This window comes from Neodiprion lecontei, chromosome 2 (genome assembly GCF_021901455.1).
Source record: "Neodiprion lecontei isolate iyNeoLeco1 chromosome 2, iyNeoLeco1.1, whole genome shotgun sequence".
NCBI classification, from domain to species: Eukaryota; Metazoa; Arthropoda; class Insecta; order Hymenoptera; family Diprionidae; genus Neodiprion; species Neodiprion lecontei.
This window is the reverse complement of record NC_060261.1, coordinates 33,975,181-33,993,826: the sequence shown is the minus strand read 5'-3', so window position 1 is coordinate 33,993,826 and position 18,646 is coordinate 33,975,181. Positions and strand designations below refer to the sequence as shown.

Genomic DNA, 18,646 nt, shown 5'->3' with positions numbered 1-18,646 from the left:
CTAATCGTAAGCGCAGACCGCGCAGCCGGCGGCAATCGGCGGTGAACTGCGGTGGTGCTGCGGTGGACCGGTGCGGGATCTCTCGCAGATCCTAGAAATTTGTATACGTGTGTGTACTACATATATACATACATACACTCATGCATTGATACCAGTAGTGGGTAGGTGCAGCACATAAGTGCAGTGGATTGCTTGCCTCTTGTTCCTCTTTAGTTACCCATAGGGAATAAGGAAGAGAAAAACTATCCGTAAAATGGCTGACGAAACGTCAAATTTTGATGAGTGAAATAAAATATGAAGTATCATCATCATTGCCAATGTAAGCATTTAATTGGAATGAATCTTTGCTATGCATTATACACAATACAGTCGTTTCTATATCCTTGATGTTTTGCGACCGGATTTTCGTACGCAGCGATTAGCAGGTGGAATTTCTTTACGTCATACACTACGTTAAACAAATATGGCGATAATGCCGATAAAAAAGTGTCGGTTTTGCCGCAGGTGTATAGTACTACGTGATGTATTTATATATTAATGCAGATGAAATAAATTGATGGTTTGACATCGGTCAAGATGAGCGAAAGAAAGTTTACTCGAGGTCTGGGAAAACCGGGGATGGCTGCACAACTCAGGGAAACTGTATCACAGGTTGTTAGAGAGAGCACAGTACAGGTACTACAAACACATGTCTATTTTCGTCTATTTTTATCGTCCACTGGCTGCTAATTATGCAACAACTCTGGAGCGCAATAAACTTGAATATACTTTGTAATTAAGAAAGTTCATGTTGACTTTCATGAATCATGTTCTTTGCCTTGTTCAATTTTATACATTAGAGTATCGAATCCACTGTCAATTGTATCTGACAGTGATATAAATGTATTCTCCAGCACTATTTAACTAGTAATCTAACACATCCTACTACTATGCAAAATATTTTTATCTTTCATCTTCTTTTCTAAATAAAAACATGTAGTTCATGTAATAATGAAACATATTATGATTTATTTCAGAACAAGCCACACCTTGTTGATCCCATAGACTTTGAAAATTTTGTACAGAAGAACAAAACTCTTCTGCAAAATGATCCACAGCGCGAGCTTTTACTGTATCCTCAAGATGATGTTTCGGTAAAGCTTGTAAACATAGTACTTATCAGTACATAACACATTTAAACTAAAAAATTTTTGTTGGTCATTGATTAGTCCATGTACATAAAGCTTGAAGCATTTACAGGCTGGTACAAAGGGAACTTTTTTTTCACGAACTTAGTACCTAAAATAAAGTGGCTATTATTACCACCATATAAACTATGCCTGATGATGATTTGAATCAGCCTATCAGATTGTATGGAAATTTCATTTTTTTCTCTCCCGTTGTAAACATTTGACACTTAATGTTAACATACCCTCTCTATGTTAAATATTTAGCTTATATGTGTCTTGGTAATCTAAACAAGAAACTCCTAAAGTTCAGATTTAGCCTGGTCGGAAATCTTTGTGTTGTATTTTTGAGGAGCTAGAAAGTAATGTGAGAAAAGTTACTATGGTCAAAGAATTCTTAACTATATATCGTGTTCTTTTATAGCAAGTCGTGTTGCCAAGAAGATATAGAACTGTCGTCTCTACCGTACGGCAAGTTTCTGAAAGTACTGAGAGCGAAGATGGCTGTAGCCTTCTCACTAAAGAATGCCTTAAAACATATTCTTCCAATTGGAACCTGGTGCATTATAAATATACAGCATATAGCGGAAGTTACTTAGAATTACCGAAGTATGTATTATGGTTTTTGAAGTGACAGGCCATGGAAAACTTGACCCGATGAAATTAGACTCACAAATATCCATCTTCACCTTACTATGTTGCAGAATAACAAATTCGGACTACCTTAAAGATGAGGTATATGAAATTGACACAGAAGTTGATCAAGTAGATGAGGTAAGAAATAATCTCACTTCTAACCATAATCACTGACATAATCTTGATCGGTTTTATTTGTACTGACAATGGTAATGAAAATTATCTTTAATTTTACCTTTGTCAATCGGGATAATATGTATACTACATTTGCTAATTTACATAATGTAAAATTTTTATATTCTCAACAGGATTCAACTAAAAGTGATGGGATTACAAAGCAGGGATACTTAATGAAAGGTCCTGAGATTGGTAGCGATCGTATGTTTGTTCACATTGGTTCCAAATCGTTCAAACGCCGTTACTGTCACTTGAGGCAAGAGGTAGATGGGACCTACATCCTTGAGTTATTTAAGGATGAAAAGAAAGGAGAAGCTAAATTAACAATAGTAATGGATTTCTGCTCTGAAGTTGTGAGGAACACTAAGCGTGGAAGATACTGTTTTGAACTTAGAATGACAGGAACACACAAGTCTTACAGCTTGGCTGCAGATAGCGAAATCGAACTACAAGATTGGTTGCTCAAACTAAGCTCTGTACTTCAACACTATAAACAGCAGGAAGACAAGAGAGCGGCTTCATTAGAAAGAGCTTGCAATACACCGCCCCCATCACCTCAGCCTATGCAAGTAAGATAATAATTTGTATTTTAGTATCAATAAACTCAAACTTTATCGAAGGACCGATGTCATTGTAATTTAGCATCTTGATATGAATTACCAGAGCTTTGAAGTGATGAAAAGAATTTTTCCGGCATTTATTATGTACTGTGACTCTAATGAATAATAATATTAATAATAATTTCACTGTTTTATAGGTGTATGGAACTTTGAAAGGCTTGGAGCAGAGTATGAACCCTCAGTTAATAAGATATTCCAGAGAAACCGACACAAGTATAGCATTATCGAGGCGTGAGAATAGACGTAGATTATTTTGTATATATCCCCACATACCGCATGCTAAAAGCCCAACAGGCAGTTCTCCTGACACTACTGTAGATCCTTATAAGGAGCAATTTGGACAAAGACTTTTAATAAAATGTGAGAGCTTGAAGTTTAGATTGCAAGCTCCGATAGATGAAAAGGATTCTCTGTGCCAGGTCGAGCCTTATCAAACTACATTATGTTTGTTTGATGTAAGAAATGGCAGGAAATTGACAGAAAACTTTCACTTCGATATCAACAACGAAGTAGTTAGAAATATTTCCAAAGAATTGAGCCCAGTAGGAATCATGACTGAAAAGGAAGAGGATGTTCCATTGCCAGAAGAAATCAAAAACCTACCAAAAGAATGGCTTATGTATCCCAAACAAGTGTGTAAATTATGCAACGATTTATTATGTCATATCAAGATTTACAAATCATTTTTACATAGAAGCTCAACATTGATTAGTTTCAGCAGTTGCTTGAATTCTTTTTGTTTGCAGGCGATCTTTAGCGTCAGCAATCCACATCCTGACATATTTCTCGTTGTAAGAATAGACAAAATATTACAAGGTGGTATTTGTCAAACATCTGAACCTTATATTAGAGCCACGAAAGATCCTAGACTTGGTCTGAAACTCCATAAACAAGTTAAAGCCGCATGTCAAAGGTAAATGAAACGTTCATCGAATTTTTTCCAGATACACCTAAAAGTGGTAAATAATTGTTATTTTCTGTCAAATGTTCAGGCTCGGAAATTACACAATGCCTTTTGCTTGGGCGGCAAGGCCCTTGTTCAGATTATACAGCAATGAATTGGACACTGCCTCAGACTTCCCAGCAATATACAGACAGGAAGGAAATAAAATCAAAGATGATGAATTATTAAAGCTTTTATCGGAATATAGGAAGTAAGTAACTTGCTTTGTACGTTATTAATGATAATAATTTGTTCGTACTACTTGTGTGCTTTAAGTTTATTACTTTTTTCCATAAAATTATTCAATCTATATTAGGGTCGGTTATTTCTTGATTTAAAACAAATTCACTTAAACCTCAATAGAACTGTATCTTGATAATCATTATGTGGTAGCAGAACATTTCTTGAAACATAGAAACTCAGTCTGCTAAAACAGTAATTTCCGTTAATTCATCATCCCGTAACTTGTTTACAGACCAGAGAAGCTCAGTAAGCTCACAATTATACCAGGATGGTTGAAACTGAAAATAGAACCAATCACAGAAATTCCAGAAAGTGAGTACATAACTTGTTTTCTATAATAATTTGCTAACAAAGAATAGAAGTCTTTTCCAAATTCGTTGTAATCCTATTCAGAGTACTCAGACTGTGTCATTCGTTATATGTCTAGATACGTTAACGACTTCTTTTGTACCATTGAAGCCATTTCCTATACCTCCTACATCAGAGCCGACTTTGGAAATTGCCGAATTTGAAGGATCATCGGAAAGAGAAGTTCATCCTTACATCACTTACATAAATCATCTATATGTTTATCCCCAAACTCTTTCTTTTGACACTCAGAAGATTTTTACGAGAGCAAGAAACATAGCTTGTATTGTCGAGCTTAGAGACAATGACAGCGAAAATGCTGAGCCCATAAGAGTAAATTTGAATTTGTTTATTAAATGTTTAAACAAGCGTAATTGATCATGATTTCACTTATGAGGTAATATTAATAATTAATATGTTTGTACGTAGTGTATTTACGGGAAACCTGGCTTGTCAATTTTGCGTCTTAAAGCATCTTGCTCAGTTCTACATCATAACGCAGTCCCTTCATGGTACGAAGAAATAAAAATGAGGTTACCGACAAAATTGTCTTCAAAGCATCATCTTCTGTTCTCCTTCTATCATATCAGCTGTGATATGAATAAGAAAAAAGAGAACGGGGTTGAAAATTGCGTTGGGTACTCGTGGGCTCCATTGCTGCATAAGGGCCGGTACGTTTTGCACGATTCAATTTAACTAATACGAAAAAAATGATCGTTTGGTCATTGAGACTTCATACTTACAAGGTTTGAATAGTTAAAACCATTTTGTGTCCAACGAGTGTTTACCTTTATTAAATATTTAGTCTGTTACCCTTCAATGCTCGTAAACTTGTCTTCTTAAATACGTGCTTTGATCAGGCTAAACGTGGATGTTCAAGTGTTACCCGTAGCTACGCATTTACCAGCCGGTTACCTGTCCATCCAACCCCTAGGCCTAGGGAAAGGGGTAAGAGTAAGGTCATATCCATTCATCCACTAATTTCATTTGTGTTTTCAAGGCCCTTCTTCATTTCATCAACTTTCAAATTATCACTCATACTTGGACTTGTTCTTTCGACCAGTATTAGGTCGGAAAGAATAATTAAGATATGTGAAATAGATATAACAAAGTAGTTCTAATTACCTACAAGCATTTGCAATGCGCACAGCAGATTTGGGTGAGGGCACTATCTGCGTGTGTATTTTTACTTACCAACCATTTTCCACTCATCAGATATACGTGAGTTTAAGTATATATGTGTTGTACTGACGTCTGTTCAATAACTACTGTTTCATTTCCCTTTTAATTTGATCATTTATATATTTACAATGCTTTGTGATGATGAGATTCATTCACGCTTTGCTATTTTATGTGCTTTCCTCAAAACCGTTCACGTCCTCATGTTCGTCACTTCACGCAATACAAAGTAAGATTTGTTCTATTGTTTATTTTTTCCTTTCAATTCATTCACTACTACACGTTAATTTTTGTAAGGTGTATCAGAGTAATGTATTTCATTTCTCTTTATTTCCACCCATAAAACGTCCTTTCATTCAATGTCCCAGTTTTGTTTAAGATTCTAACAAGTTAGTAGATTAACTACTCTTTTTTCTCTTTAATATAATTATTTCATGAGAAGCTTATGTATTTTTCCATACAGAATGCTGGACCTGATATAACTTGGATTGATTCACAACGTCCAATATTCACAGTTGGCTTTCAACTTATCTCGACAGTATTTGCCAGAGATCAACATCTACATAATCTATTCAGCCATGCTGAGCGAATATTAGATACCAAGCCATCTGCTATGCCATCCGAATCAGAAACGTGCAAAATATTAAAAGCTGCTCATGCTATTCAAATAGTCACAGCTATCACGTTTCTACCAACGATATTGAACCAACTTTTTACATTGCTGATATTTACAACTAATGAAGATGTAAGCTTATACATCATCAGGGTATTGATACATATCATTAATATGGTGCATGAGGCGGAACGGAAAGAAACACTGCAAGCTTATGTTACGGTAACTTTTTACGCTGTGCAACTATTTTTTTTTTTCTTTGTTATTCATGTATTCTTGAAACATTTTCAATTATATTTTTATTTATAGTTTGTATTCGTGTCTCCATCCAAAGAAACTGGAATTACAACCGTACATGAAGAGCTTGGGAAACATCTTCCGACGCTGTTACAACCGAGTAATACTGACTTTTTAGTAGTCAATAAGTTTATGCATCACTCCAGTTTTTTCTTTGATATTATGATCAAAAGTATGGCACAGCATTTGCTAACAACTGGCAGAATTAAGGTTAGATTTACGGCTATACTACAAAAAATATTCAATATTTATATAAAAATCGGATTACTTTTATTTTTACCTGTTCTAACTTCATGCATGACATCCGAGAATTCCTAGTTTATTAAGACAGTGCAACATGCTTTCAGATGCACAGAAATGAAAGGTTTTCCAAAGAATATCACAAGAACATAGAAAATCTTTTAGATGTAATTATGCCATATCTTATGAAGAGATACAAGGAAATGCCAGTTGAAACCCAGGAGCTGAACAAAAGCCTCGCACATTTTTTAAAGGTCTGCTATATATTTCATATCCTTATATGTACTTGTAGAACCATATTAGAAGTTTATTTCACACAAATTTCTGAAATTTTCTTGTTCTTGTCACAGAAATGCTTGACATTCATGGATCGAGGCTTTGTATTTCGGTTAATCAATTCATATATGGACAATTTTGCACCTGGCGATCCCCGTGCTTTACATGATTTTAAATTCATGTTCTTACAAATCATTTGCTCCCACGAACATTATGTCTCCTTTAATTTGCCGATGATGCAGTCAAGAATAACTAGCAGAGGTAAGCATTTCAGACAACATACTACGTCTTCAATCTGTACATTTGTAATATATTTATTTTATGCCTCTCTCCGAAGATACAGAGACAGAGCCTGATAGTGATGGTATGTTATGCCATATTCATAATCTCAAACTGTATTATGGTTTTCTCATGTAGCCATAGTAGTTGAGAGAAATATGCACATTGGTTTACATCGTTTGAAGATTTCTTCTCCTCTTCGTACATCATAGCACAGAGAATTTTTGTCATTGTTTTGTACTGTAATACTTACATTCTCAATCAAAATTGCACATACATAAATATTTATGGCAATTAGATTAGCAAACGTGTGAAAAGTGGATTGATTTTCCCCAGCACTTTGACCATATTAGACAAATGAATTTTGTTGTTAAAAAAAAATGTTTAAAGACAAATATTCAAAATTCTTACAGAGTTAATGAATGAGTATTGCCTGTCTGAGAACTTTTGCAAGCACCATTTCCTGGTTGGTTTACTTTTACAAGAAGTGAAAACATCGTTGAATGAAATTGTACAAATTAGAAAAGTTGCAGTTGCAACATTGAGAGATTTGATGGCCAAACATGAACTGGATGATCGGTATCAAAATAAAGTGAGTTTGAAATTTGTTTATGATTTCTTCTCAACAATTTTTTGAATATGACCCATAACGATACAATTGATATTATTTCAGGGGCAATTGAGTCGAATAGCATCAATATATATACCTTGGCTAGGTATAGTGCTGGAAAATTTGCACAGACTAGAATTGGTACATGATAGTACATCTAAGAGTGAAGGAAAGCAAAACACGTCAAACAGAATATCAAGTAGTAGTTCTTTTCTGCTAAACAGAGATACCAACAGTAACAATACAACTGGTACTAGTACACCAAGGTCAATGCATAGGTACGTTTGATTCAATTATATATTCAAACTCTTCTAGAACATCCATATTCCTTTTACGATGTAGCAATATACATTTTTTTCCCAACCGTTACAGATTCACTTTGAATTTGGATACCCAATCGCCAATCAGAGTCTCCATGCATCTTCGGGACTCCACATACTTTGCGGCGATTGCTGGGCAGGGTTTAGTCAATGGAAATTCCTGCACAAGCATAGAATCCGATGCATCTACAATGTCCGGAGCATCTCAATCGAACATTTCTCAGGAAACTGCTATAATTCGAGAACCCACAGAAAATGGTACTCATGAACACAAAGGTCATTCACGATCGTTAAGCGTCACCCAGACCTCATCTAGATGTGACAAACTTCAATCAGCCGAAGTCAAAGATCTACTCCTCTGCTTTCTATTCGTTGTCAAGCATTTAGGCGATCACCAGATTATAGCTTGGTGGCAGCAGTGCAGTGACATTGAATTACTTAGCTTTTTCACAGTCATTGAGTAAGTAAAGATTAGACATTTATTCTGAAAATTTTTAATTACTTATTGGAATAAATCGTTTCATTTCAGAATGAGCCTCTACCAGTTTAAATATGTGGGAAAGCGACAGATAGCAAGTAACTCGACTAGCGCTGGTGGGAAACCACGTACTGTCAAGGCTATGACTCTACCTGCCAGGATGGCACCACCAGATTTCTCATCTGAAACTTCTGGGACTGGTACGCTGCAGACGCATAATACAGTCGCTCGAGAAAATTTAGCTGAAAATGAGAGTGGAAAGTTACATCAAGCGTTATTAGAAGCTAATATGGCAACCGAAGTTGGCCTCATAGCACTCGATTGCTTGGGATTATACTGTATTCATTTCAAGGTACATCAATTTTTTTACTATTAGTAACAAATCACCAGAGTTAATAAATATTATTAAATTTCGATATCATTTTCCTTAGGATGCTCTTGTCACTGGAGATGGGTATAATCCAGTAATGCGGAAAATATTTGACATTTATTTATCTTTTCTACAAGTAGGACAGTCTGAGACTCTGTTAAGACATGTTTTTGCCGGATTTAGAGCCTTTTTGAACAACTACTCCGTCACTTTATTTCAAGGTAAAACATTTTTAAGTCGGTTTTGTTTAAAAGTCTCGATGACAATAATTGCAAAAAGTCTTCACAGTATAAACCAGTTCTAGTCCTTAGGTGTGGTTTTTTTTTTTTTGCATCGGATCGGCAAACTTTATTAGCTATAATAGTGCATCGTAATGTATTTTTATTATCTGTAATTTTTATCCTTAGCTGCAATTCTAATTGACGGTTAATTTCATGCACAACTGTTTTGGTATATTTTATTGCAATGAAACAAATCTCCAATCTTTGTTGGCATGTATACATTTGGGTTGATTTCAGTAAGCAATCATTTCAAATATTTGATTTTTTAAATAACGTTTTGGCTGGCATAGCTAGCCATGTTCAGATCTAAGAATTTACAATAATATACATAATATTATACACGAATTAGATTTATATGCGTTTAACATCTACGTGTGTTAATTGTATCATTTTTTGTATTCAAGTTGTTGTTACTTTGTACGAGAAAATGAAACAAACTAGTTTTACAAAATTTTCAATTCATTCAGGTATGACGTGGCAAAATGGATACTTAATTATACTTTTAAGTTTAAGTAAGCCATGTTACTTTTCCAAGCCTTTGTAGTATGAAGTAGCTTAATCAAACTTACCATCAATTGAAATAGTTATTTTCGTGGCAAGTGCCATAAAATAGTGATTTTTCGACGAATGTAAAGAGCCTCACAAGCTAAAGGCAAGTGCGAAACACACACGAATCAAGAAATCCCTTTATTTGCACGTGCCACAAACCTAGTATTTTCTGTGCTACCCCATGTCAAAAACGAGACTACTATGTAGTTCTGATAAGCACTGGTACGTAAAAGTCGACTTTAAAGCACTAGGGCTCACAAAAACTACAAAGTAGTCAAGTTGTTGACAGATGTAGAACAGAAATGTGATACAGCACTCTGAAACGGTATTTAATTTGAAGGTTTTGTAAAAATTACATTCAGGTATATTTTATCATATAATGTAATAACAATTTAAATACAAATAATAATACAATCAACCACTGTCAATGTTGAATGCATAGCGATCAAATCAATGTATAATATTATATATTACAGTAAATTTTCAGGTATCAAGATAGCTGACTGTACTAGCCAAAACGTAATAAAATAACTAAATAATTGAAATGACAGCATACTAAGAAGAACATGAGTCATTCCTTACAGTCAAAACAATTCAGACTGGTGTGGAAATAATTCTATGTGAAAGTGTATAGTAAAATGTTAACAGATTTGATTAAAGTGATGTAAAAATAATGTAAAATTAAAAGTAAACTTTTTGTGATTCAAGCAAACGAAGCGGACTAATTTATAGTTTAGTTGTGGAACAATAAAAGTAAAATATTCATCATGTATGTACGTTCCAATTTATAGGTAATGCTGTTTTGTGTGGACGTCTGTGTTACGAATTGCTCCGATGCTGTAACAGTAAACTAAGTTCAATCAGGCAAGAATCGTGTGCTTTATTATATTTGCTTATGCGGAGCAATTTTGAGTTCACCAGCAGGAAAGGATTAACCAGGGTACATCTGCAGGTAAATTACTGGCTTAATATGTAATATTAGGAATTTCCTTTTTTTTCAGAAAGGAAGTAATATAATCTAAAAGTGCACATGAACGACAATTCAGTACTGAGGAATGCTGGGCAGGAAATTTTGGTCAGTCTTTACGTTTTTTTTCAGAGGTGTCTAAATAGCGCGTTCTAAGAATATATTCAACCCAGCAATGTTCTTTGTAGGCACGTAAACACTCTTAATTCTCTGCTACTGCCCGTCAGTTTGTACTCGGCAATTTTCAAAGTAGCAGAAATCGTACGCAGTTTATTTTCCCCTAAAGATCAGACTATTTAATCTATAGAGTTGCATATCTCTTTACAGGTGATTATATCTGTATCGCAGATGCTAGGAAATGTGATCGGTCTAAACAATTCAAGATTTCAAGAATCACTGTCCCTTATCAATAGCTATGCATCTTCTGATAAAGCTATGAAAGGAACTGGATTTCCAGTCGAGGTTAAAGATTTAACTAAAAGAATCAGAACTGTATTAATGGCTACAGCACAGATGCGGGAACACAACAATGATCCAGAGATGCTAGTAGACTTACAGCATAGCTTGGCTAATTCGTATGCCAGTACACCAGAGTTGAGACATACTTGGCTTGAAACTATGGCTCGAAATCACGCAAGGGTGGAAAATTTTTCTGAGGTAAGAGTAATTGAAATTTTTTCATGTGGATTAGAAAGATTGGTATATCATTCGTTTTAAATTTTTTATTCCTAATACAATTCGAAATCTTCACTACACTACTTTCTTATAGGCTGCGTGTTGTCAGTTGCATATAGCAGCATTAATGGCAGAGTATCTAAAGTTGAAAAAAATCCATACGTGGGGTGCAGAAGCATTTGACAAGATCTCTGTGAACATTTCACGAGATGAACGTGGGCTTAAGCTTGATGCTGGTGAGATTTGTATGTTGCCTTGCACATGTTTGTTTCATATACTAAGTACTAACACTAGCTTAAGCCTGAAAAGACAATGTCACGGTATATAAAGAAATAATTAAGATATCACTTTTTGTTTTGACATCTTAAGATACATGGAATCTGGATAAGGATACGGTCAAATATTAGTTGGAATTCAGTTCAATATTTTTGGTATACCATGACAGCGTTTAAATATATGTTACCATGTGATTTAATAATTCAAACAAAAACTTAGCAATATCGAAACTAGTTTTTATTCTCCAATGCTTTTGGTCTATTTGTACACATGAATAATTATTTCAAAACTTTGATAATTTAGTGTATAAAAAAATGCACGTTGTAGCATGTAATGCAGTATTTATTGTGAATCAGTACACTTTGTACCTAACTTTGTAAATATGCGATAAAAATTCATAATTTTTGCATTTTAGAACTGGGATCAATAGTTGATGGTGTTTTGGTGAACTCGTACTCACTTGTAGACAACTACCTGTAAATTGACTCATATATAGGATATTATAGCTATTTATATCATAGAATGCTGCTCGTTAAAATATTAAATGTGACATAACAAGTAAAAAACTTCTCAACAGGTGTGCAGGATATTCATTATAATGAATACCTTCTTCTGGAACAGCTCGAGGCATGTACAGAAACGTTAGAGAAGGCTGAGAGATTTGAATTGCTGGGCCAATTATATCGGCTAATCATTCCTATGTATGAGAGCAAAAGAAACTACCAGGCCTTATCCAATTGTTATACACACCTAGCTCAAGCATGTAATAAAGTTGTTGAGGTCACTAAAAGTGGCAAAAGGCTACTGGGAAGGTTTTATCGAGTCGCCTTTTTTGGTTCGGTGAGAATTAAAGAAGGATATAATTTGTTTTTAAATATTGAATTTTCACATATGCAAGACTTTCTTTTATATGCAAATTATATTTTTCAGGCATATTTTGAGGATGAAAGTGGTCAGGAATACATATACAAAGAGCCGAAAGTAACATCTTTATCTGAAATATCTGAGCGTTTGAATAGACTTTATTCAGAGAAGTTTGGTCATGATGTTGTGAAAATGATAATGGATTCTGTGCCTGTTAATAACAGTGAATTAGATCCGAAAATGGCATACATACAAGTTACCCATGTCATTCCCTATTTCGAAAAATTGGAACTTGAGATTCGAGTTACTGAATTTGAGCAGAACCATGATGTGTGCTGTTTTATGTTTGAAACACCTTTTACAAGAGAAGGAAAACCTAGGGGTAATCCTGAGGATCAGTGGAAGCGTCGGACGATTCTTACAAGTAATCAAAATAATTTCTATAATTTCTCACTTTCAATTTAATAAATGCACTACCTCACTACTTTTTCGGTTATTTTCAGCACAATATTCTTTTCCTTATGTGAAAAAACGTATCGCAGTTTGTCAGAAACGAGTTGTGGAACTTAGTCCAATTGAAGTTGCTCTTGATGAAATGCGACAAAGAGTTGCAGAACTAGAAGATGTTGCTCTGATTGCTCCAGCAGATGCCAAGAAACTTCAACTGCGGCTTCAGGGTAGTGTATGTGTGACGGTCAACGCAGGGCCGTTAGCTTATGCCTCAGCATTTCTAGATCCGGCTCTTTCGCCTCAATACCCTGATGATAAAGTTGAAGATTTAAAAGACGTCTTCAGGTAAATGTGATTACCAGCCAATTAATTAAGAATATACTGTTACTTGTTATTCGAGTAATATTTTGTGGACTTGTTATCTTTGCAGGGAATTCGTTAAGATCTGTTATACAGCTCTACAGATAAACAGCAAATTAATAACTTCGGATCAGCATGAATATCAAGAAGTTTTGCGTGAGAATTACCAAAAATTATGTCAGAATTTGTCCTCACTGTTAGGTGAATCTGTCTGGCCTGATGAACAGGTTGGAAGTTTTAAGCGGAATAGTGCTGCTCTTTTTAGTGCTATTAGCGGTGCTAATAACCACACGAGTACCGCTTAAGATTATTGAAAAACATAGGATCAAGTGAAGTTGGCTTATTGTTGACAAATAAATGAATGACATATTACTCAAAATAGCAAATGTACGAATAAATATTTCTCAGTAATTACTGATTACTGATTAGTTATGCTTCAAAATCTTGGAGCCGTCCTAAGTATTCGAGCCAGTTTAGCTCTAGTTCGTAAAGTTTTGGTTGTACAAATTTTTGAGTATTCAATTTTCTATATGGTATTACTTTAATGTAGCACACAGTTCTATCTGATCAATAGTAAGTTAAATTGATTCCAAGATTAAAACAAGATTTTAGAGCAGATATTTGATACATGTTTTAATACGATGAAGCCATTTTGTATTTCTTGCCATAAACTAAATAGCGAATATATATATAAGTATCTCTATACTATGAAAATTCGATCAATTAAAATATAGATCAATCGGGAATAGTAGCTACTGCGGAACCTCACAAATTGGCACATTGACCCGCAAGTATTTATATAATTGAGTTTTATGGAGCTTCATTAATTTTTTTAAATGTAAATTATATGACAATGATGTGTTGAAATGTTTTTGTAAGATTTTACATGCTTGATCTTATTGTAAATCGGTATAAAGCACAATTTATATTGAAATTAATTATGAGTTAGTCGAAATCAATTCATTGATGTGCTAACTTTGATCATAATCTCAATTAGTACTGCCGAATAGTTAAGTGATTTAGTGAAAAAGTGGTATGTGAAAATTAGTAGTTAATGTAAATTTAAAATAAACTCAAAATGTTAGAATGTTTTATTTGACATTAATATTTGTTATTTAAATGAATTGTGTATATAATTATGTGTATATTCAAGTATAGATAATATACATACAGTAACAAATAGGGAGGTGGAAAATGATAAAAAGTTAAGGATTTTATTTACTCTTGGTCTGATTTGAAAAAAAGTGAAATGCTTTAATTTTGAAGGAATCTTTTCTCATCTATACAAATTAAATTAGTTCTAGAATTTGATAAATCTTTATTTGTTGTCTAAGTTATATTCTCCAACCCTATTGGCTTAGGGGATGGTTAACTCTTTTCCATACTAATAATTAATGATGAACTCGTTTTTTGCAAGTCAATTGTTACCATGTGTATCTATAATGCTTTGTAAAATACAGATATACCTACATAGGTATAAAAATTCAGTGGAAAAGATAAATATGAAACCATCCCGATTATGCTCCATATATTCCCACCGATCTAATTTATCAAATAAAAAATCGAACCTTTTCGAATTCACTTTCTAAGTTCTAAGAATAACGTTTCCAAGCTTGGCGTGTTGGATTTTGACCACATCTCAAGTGTCGGAAGCTCGGTTGGGATGGTCAGAATCCAGTATGCTACTAGGTATACATGGAGAGTTTTGCATTTGAAAGTAAAGTGATTAAATAGTAGGTAAAATAACGTGCACATTTTTTAATTTCCTTGAAACGATTGTAAATACATTATTAGAAATATACTGGTATATTAAACTTGGATAAATTTCTAAATGATATGAGATATTGTACGTATATGTAGATAGAGACTCTGCTCTTATACGTGGTTATAAAAGAATCAATCTTTCAAAATACGAAACAAATTACGAATGGAAGGTTCAATAAATTACGGGACTTTTTCCAATTTTTAGGCCAGTGAACTTTGCAATTAATGCATTAAATTGATATTCAATTAATTACCCTATTCCTTGTAAGTAGGTCACTCAATTTGCTCAAAGCCAATTATTGTTTTCTCCTAGCTCTGTGTGTTTGGCACTTAAAATGGGTATAAAAACAGGTCAGTAATTGCCCTGAAGATCTTTCAGAGTTAGTATGGAAAAAATTTCCATGAAACAAAGACTGTACTGAAGAAGATCTCTGTAAGGTACATCATATCGATCAGATATATCTTCTAATGAGAAATGTGTAAAAGCATAAGACACGACTAGGCTAATAGCACTGTAATTTTTACTTATAAGGGAGACATAGATAAGAGCACATAAGTTTAGGCCGACAGCAACATCGATCAAGTGTCGTCTTGTTCTTTCTTTAGACCTCGACTCATACACAATGGGAAAAACCGTTAGAATCAACAACGTTAGAGTTATTTGTTCACTTGTCTTATTCCAATGCAATATCTCTGTAACGATTAAAGCAAATGGTAGTGTGTGGATAATCTTTGAGAACAATGTGTAGAATCCACGTAGATACTTGGAGGTGCTTGGATTACCTGTGGTAAAAATTTCAATTGTTATTTGGCCTTATTAAGTAATAAGCTATATCAGCAGTTATTTATATGTTGTTACCAAATCGAAAAATTCCCAGTATGGAGTGGGAGAGCAGAATTTGAAAAGCTCTCGTAGCCCAATGATTATCGCTCACAAGAATCGAGTATGGATCGTTGAAATACTTCATGCAAACAATCGAGGTGCCCAGTTTAGCTAAGTGAGCTACAGTTGTTGACAAATCTGTCATCTGAAACAAGATACCCGGACTGAAGTTATTTAAAAAAGTCAATTGTAATAAAGGCAGAAAGAATGTATTATCAAAGTATTTGCTTCAGCTCTACTCCAGCAAGAACTCACTATTCATTGATGCTCGAATCTTGGTACACAAATTACCGGATAGGTCTTGTATAACAATCAAGTTTGTTATGAAATTTTATTATTCTGTGAATCTATATATATGGAATAAACGTCCGTCACATTTGTCTTACATATCCAGGTCGGCTTTCGTTTGGATCGGTATTTATTTCAAAGAATACGTACCTTGCTAAGCTAACCTAACCCAACTCGTTTTCGATAGCACAGCTCAGTCCCCACGGCCTTACATACTACCGTGGAACAGCTAGATACACCCGATCATGGGTGCAGCCAGCAGATGGTAGCAGACGGAGAGAGAATGGTGATAACATATCCGATGCTGCGTCAGATGCGGAGAAAAAATTGGAAATAGTTACATATTGCAAATTTAGGACAGAGTCATCTGTTGATCAAACCTGTAAGGATCTTTGACGTTTACAAATTGTGAACTTTATTATGGGTGAAGTTCCGGTGTATCGTCATTCTATTGTACCCTTAACTCTATCTCCAAGTTTTAAGATCGAGTAGTTATTTGAATTGATTTGAAACGTCAGTTCGCTAAGCAAGTCATCTTTTTTTATAATGGACGAAAGGCTGGATTATAGTGAGAAGATTATTTTAGCACCGATGGTCCGCATTGGAACGCTACCGATGCGACTTTTAGCCTTGGATTACGGCGCTGACATTGTTTATACAGAAGAGCTTATCGATTGGAAATTGCTACGCTCGGTTCGTCGAGAAAATGGTAGTTCTACCTTACCAGTGGAGATCAGAAATGGCAATGCAGGCGGTGAATTTAAAGTAAATGTGAATAAACAATTTTTCGTTTATGATTTTCAGACGTCTTGGGGACCGTTGATTTTATTGATAAAACGGACGGTACCGTAATATTCCGAACTTGCAATCGAGAGAAAAAGTTCGTTGTTCTTCAGCTTGGCACCTGTGATGCAGAGAGAGCCTTGAAAGTCGGAAAAATGGTGCAGAACGATGTAGCTGGTATCGACGTCAACATGGGATGTCCCAAAAAATTTTCAATTCTTGGCGGCATGGGAGCAGCGCTTCTTGAGCAACCAGAAATGGCCAAGGAAATTCTGAACAGACTAGTTAATGGATTAATGATTCCTGTCACGTGTAAGATCAGGATATTTCCAACGGTAGACAGAACTTATGCATTGTGCAAGGAACTAGTTTCAACGGGTATATCCGCGATCGCGATTCATGGAAGGACCAAAGATGAAAGACCACAACATGTAAATCACTGTCATATAATCAGAGAAGTTGCTAAACAATTGCCGATTCCAGTTATTGCAAATGGGGGGTCAAAGGAAATCGAAAAACATTCAGACATATTGAAATTCAAAGAAGAAACAGGCTGCAGTAGTGTGATGCTCGCTAGAGCTGCTGAATGGAATTGTTCAATATTTCGAAAAGAGGGTATACTCCCCATTGAAGATGTAATACAGTCTTATTTAAAATATGCTATTGACTACGACAATGCCCCATCAAATACAAAGTACTGTATACAAAATATTCTCCGAGAGTTACAGGAAACTCCAAAAGGAAAAGCGTTTCTAGAAGCTCAAACGCTTCAGCAGATTTGGTAAAATTTATACCAAGCATTAATTATCGTGGGTTCAATGATGTGAAGATTTCCTAGAAGAAGCAAATAATGATTCAACTTTTTTTCAGTTCTATCTGGGATATGGGAGATTATTGCAGGACTAAACGGAAAGAGTACTTAGACAGAGGCATTCAGGGTAGGTTTCAAGTGATCCCCACCTCTTTGGATCGACAAAAAGGAGTGAAGAGAAAATTTGAAGAGGATGATGTGGTTGTGATGCAGTGTGCTTTTATACGTAATAGCTACACTCATGATCTAGAGCTACCGAAGACGAGGCTTTTGAAATGGACCAAGGAAAACAGGACTAATTTCCCAGTCTATCATACCGAGCAAGAAGATAAATTATTTCGCTCAGTAGTATCAGTGAATGGAAAAAAATACAGTTCTTCATTTTGGTAAGAATCCAAATTGGGTGTAGAATTAATGCTACCCGTTTTGTCTTCAAACAGTAAAAAACATTATTTCATTTTTCAGGGAAAAAAACAAGAAATGGGCTGAGCAAGGAGCTGCACTAGTTTGTCTTTGCACTTTGGGGGCGATAGACATTGATAAGCTTGCAAAAGATGGAAGTATCATTAAGTGAATATGCTATTTAGTGAAGTAAATAGCTAAGTGAAACATTTCTAAACACATTAGATTTTCTGGAAACTAAAGAACAATAAATATAAATTAAGAAACAAATAAACTATTCAGTACAAAAATACAGAGTATTACAATTTGAAAATGTTTTAAATATAATGCCCTGTATACAGTATTGTATACCTACCGTGATACAGTTCGTCTATCCCGTCTATCTATAGGTTGAACATTGTTGAAGCATTGTACTTCGCGATGTGAAGCTAGCGCCAAGCTGTCCAAGCCAGACGAGCAAAGTGTATATCTACTACATAACTTTAGTTACCAGGAGTT

General features: G+C 34.8%; 3 protein-coding genes across 13 annotated transcripts; 2 read left to right on the top strand and 1 right to left on the bottom strand.

Annotated features, from left to right (window-relative positions):
- The first annotated feature begins 117 nt into the window (after positions 1 to 117).
- On the top strand, positions 118 to 15,362 carry LOC107226188 (dedicator of cytokinesis protein 9). 10 transcript variants are annotated; one of them, XM_046732466.1, is made up of 30 exons: positions 118 to 319; positions 544 to 675; positions 1,017 to 1,133; positions 1,591 to 1,775; positions 1,871 to 1,940; positions 2,111 to 2,548; positions 2,737 to 3,231; positions 3,346 to 3,512; positions 3,592 to 3,753; positions 4,018 to 4,097; positions 4,213 to 4,466; positions 4,563 to 4,804; positions 4,994 to 5,087; positions 5,776 to 6,147; positions 6,235 to 6,432; positions 6,570 to 6,716; positions 6,813 to 6,999; positions 7,076 to 7,102; positions 7,431 to 7,609; positions 7,691 to 7,905; positions 8,000 to 8,407; positions 8,477 to 8,777; positions 8,857 to 9,016; positions 10,417 to 10,577; positions 10,920 to 11,249; positions 11,362 to 11,512; positions 12,121 to 12,383; positions 12,474 to 12,831; positions 12,911 to 13,202; positions 13,288 to 15,362. In XM_046732466.1, the coding sequence occupies exons 2-30, from the start codon at positions 577 to 579 to the stop codon at positions 13,520 to 13,522; spliced, it is 6,387 nt and encodes a 2,128-aa protein (XP_046588422.1). In that variant the 5' UTR covers positions 118 to 319; positions 544 to 576; the 3' UTR covers positions 13,523 to 15,362. The 10 variants fall into 10 exon arrangements, with proteins under 10 accessions (XP_046588422.1, XP_046588424.1, XP_046588421.1 ...); XM_046732468.1 differs by having other exon boundaries at positions 505 to 675; XM_046732465.1 differs by having other exon boundaries at positions 416 to 675.
- Positions 14,944 to 16,539, bottom strand: LOC107226175. Of its 2 annotated transcripts, none has more exons than XM_015666886.2 (3): positions 16,303 to 16,539; positions 15,841 to 16,009; positions 14,944 to 15,764 (listed from the first exon to the last, which is right to left on the bottom strand). In XM_015666886.2, the coding sequence occupies exons 2-3, from the start codon at positions 16,007 to 16,009 to the stop codon at positions 15,334 to 15,336; spliced, it is 600 nt and encodes a 199-aa protein (XP_015522372.2). In that variant the 5' UTR covers positions 16,303 to 16,539; the 3' UTR covers positions 14,944 to 15,333. The 2 variants fall into 2 exon arrangements, with proteins under 2 accessions (XP_015522372.2, XP_046588430.1); XM_046732474.1 differs by lacking the exon at positions 16,303 to 16,539 and adding an exon at positions 16,120 to 16,273.
- Positions 16,540 to 16,564: 25 nt separating this feature from the next.
- Positions 16,565 to 18,429, top strand: LOC107226180 (tRNA-dihydrouridine(20) synthase [NAD(P)+]-like). The gene is made up of 4 exons (XM_015666892.2): positions 16,565 to 16,861; positions 16,957 to 17,716; positions 17,806 to 18,132; positions 18,212 to 18,429. The coding sequence occupies exons 1-4, from the start codon at positions 16,699 to 16,701 to the stop codon at positions 18,318 to 18,320; spliced, it is 1,359 nt and encodes a 452-aa protein (XP_015522378.1). The 5' UTR covers positions 16,565 to 16,698; the 3' UTR covers positions 18,321 to 18,429.
- Positions 18,430 to 18,646: the final 217 nt, after the last annotated feature.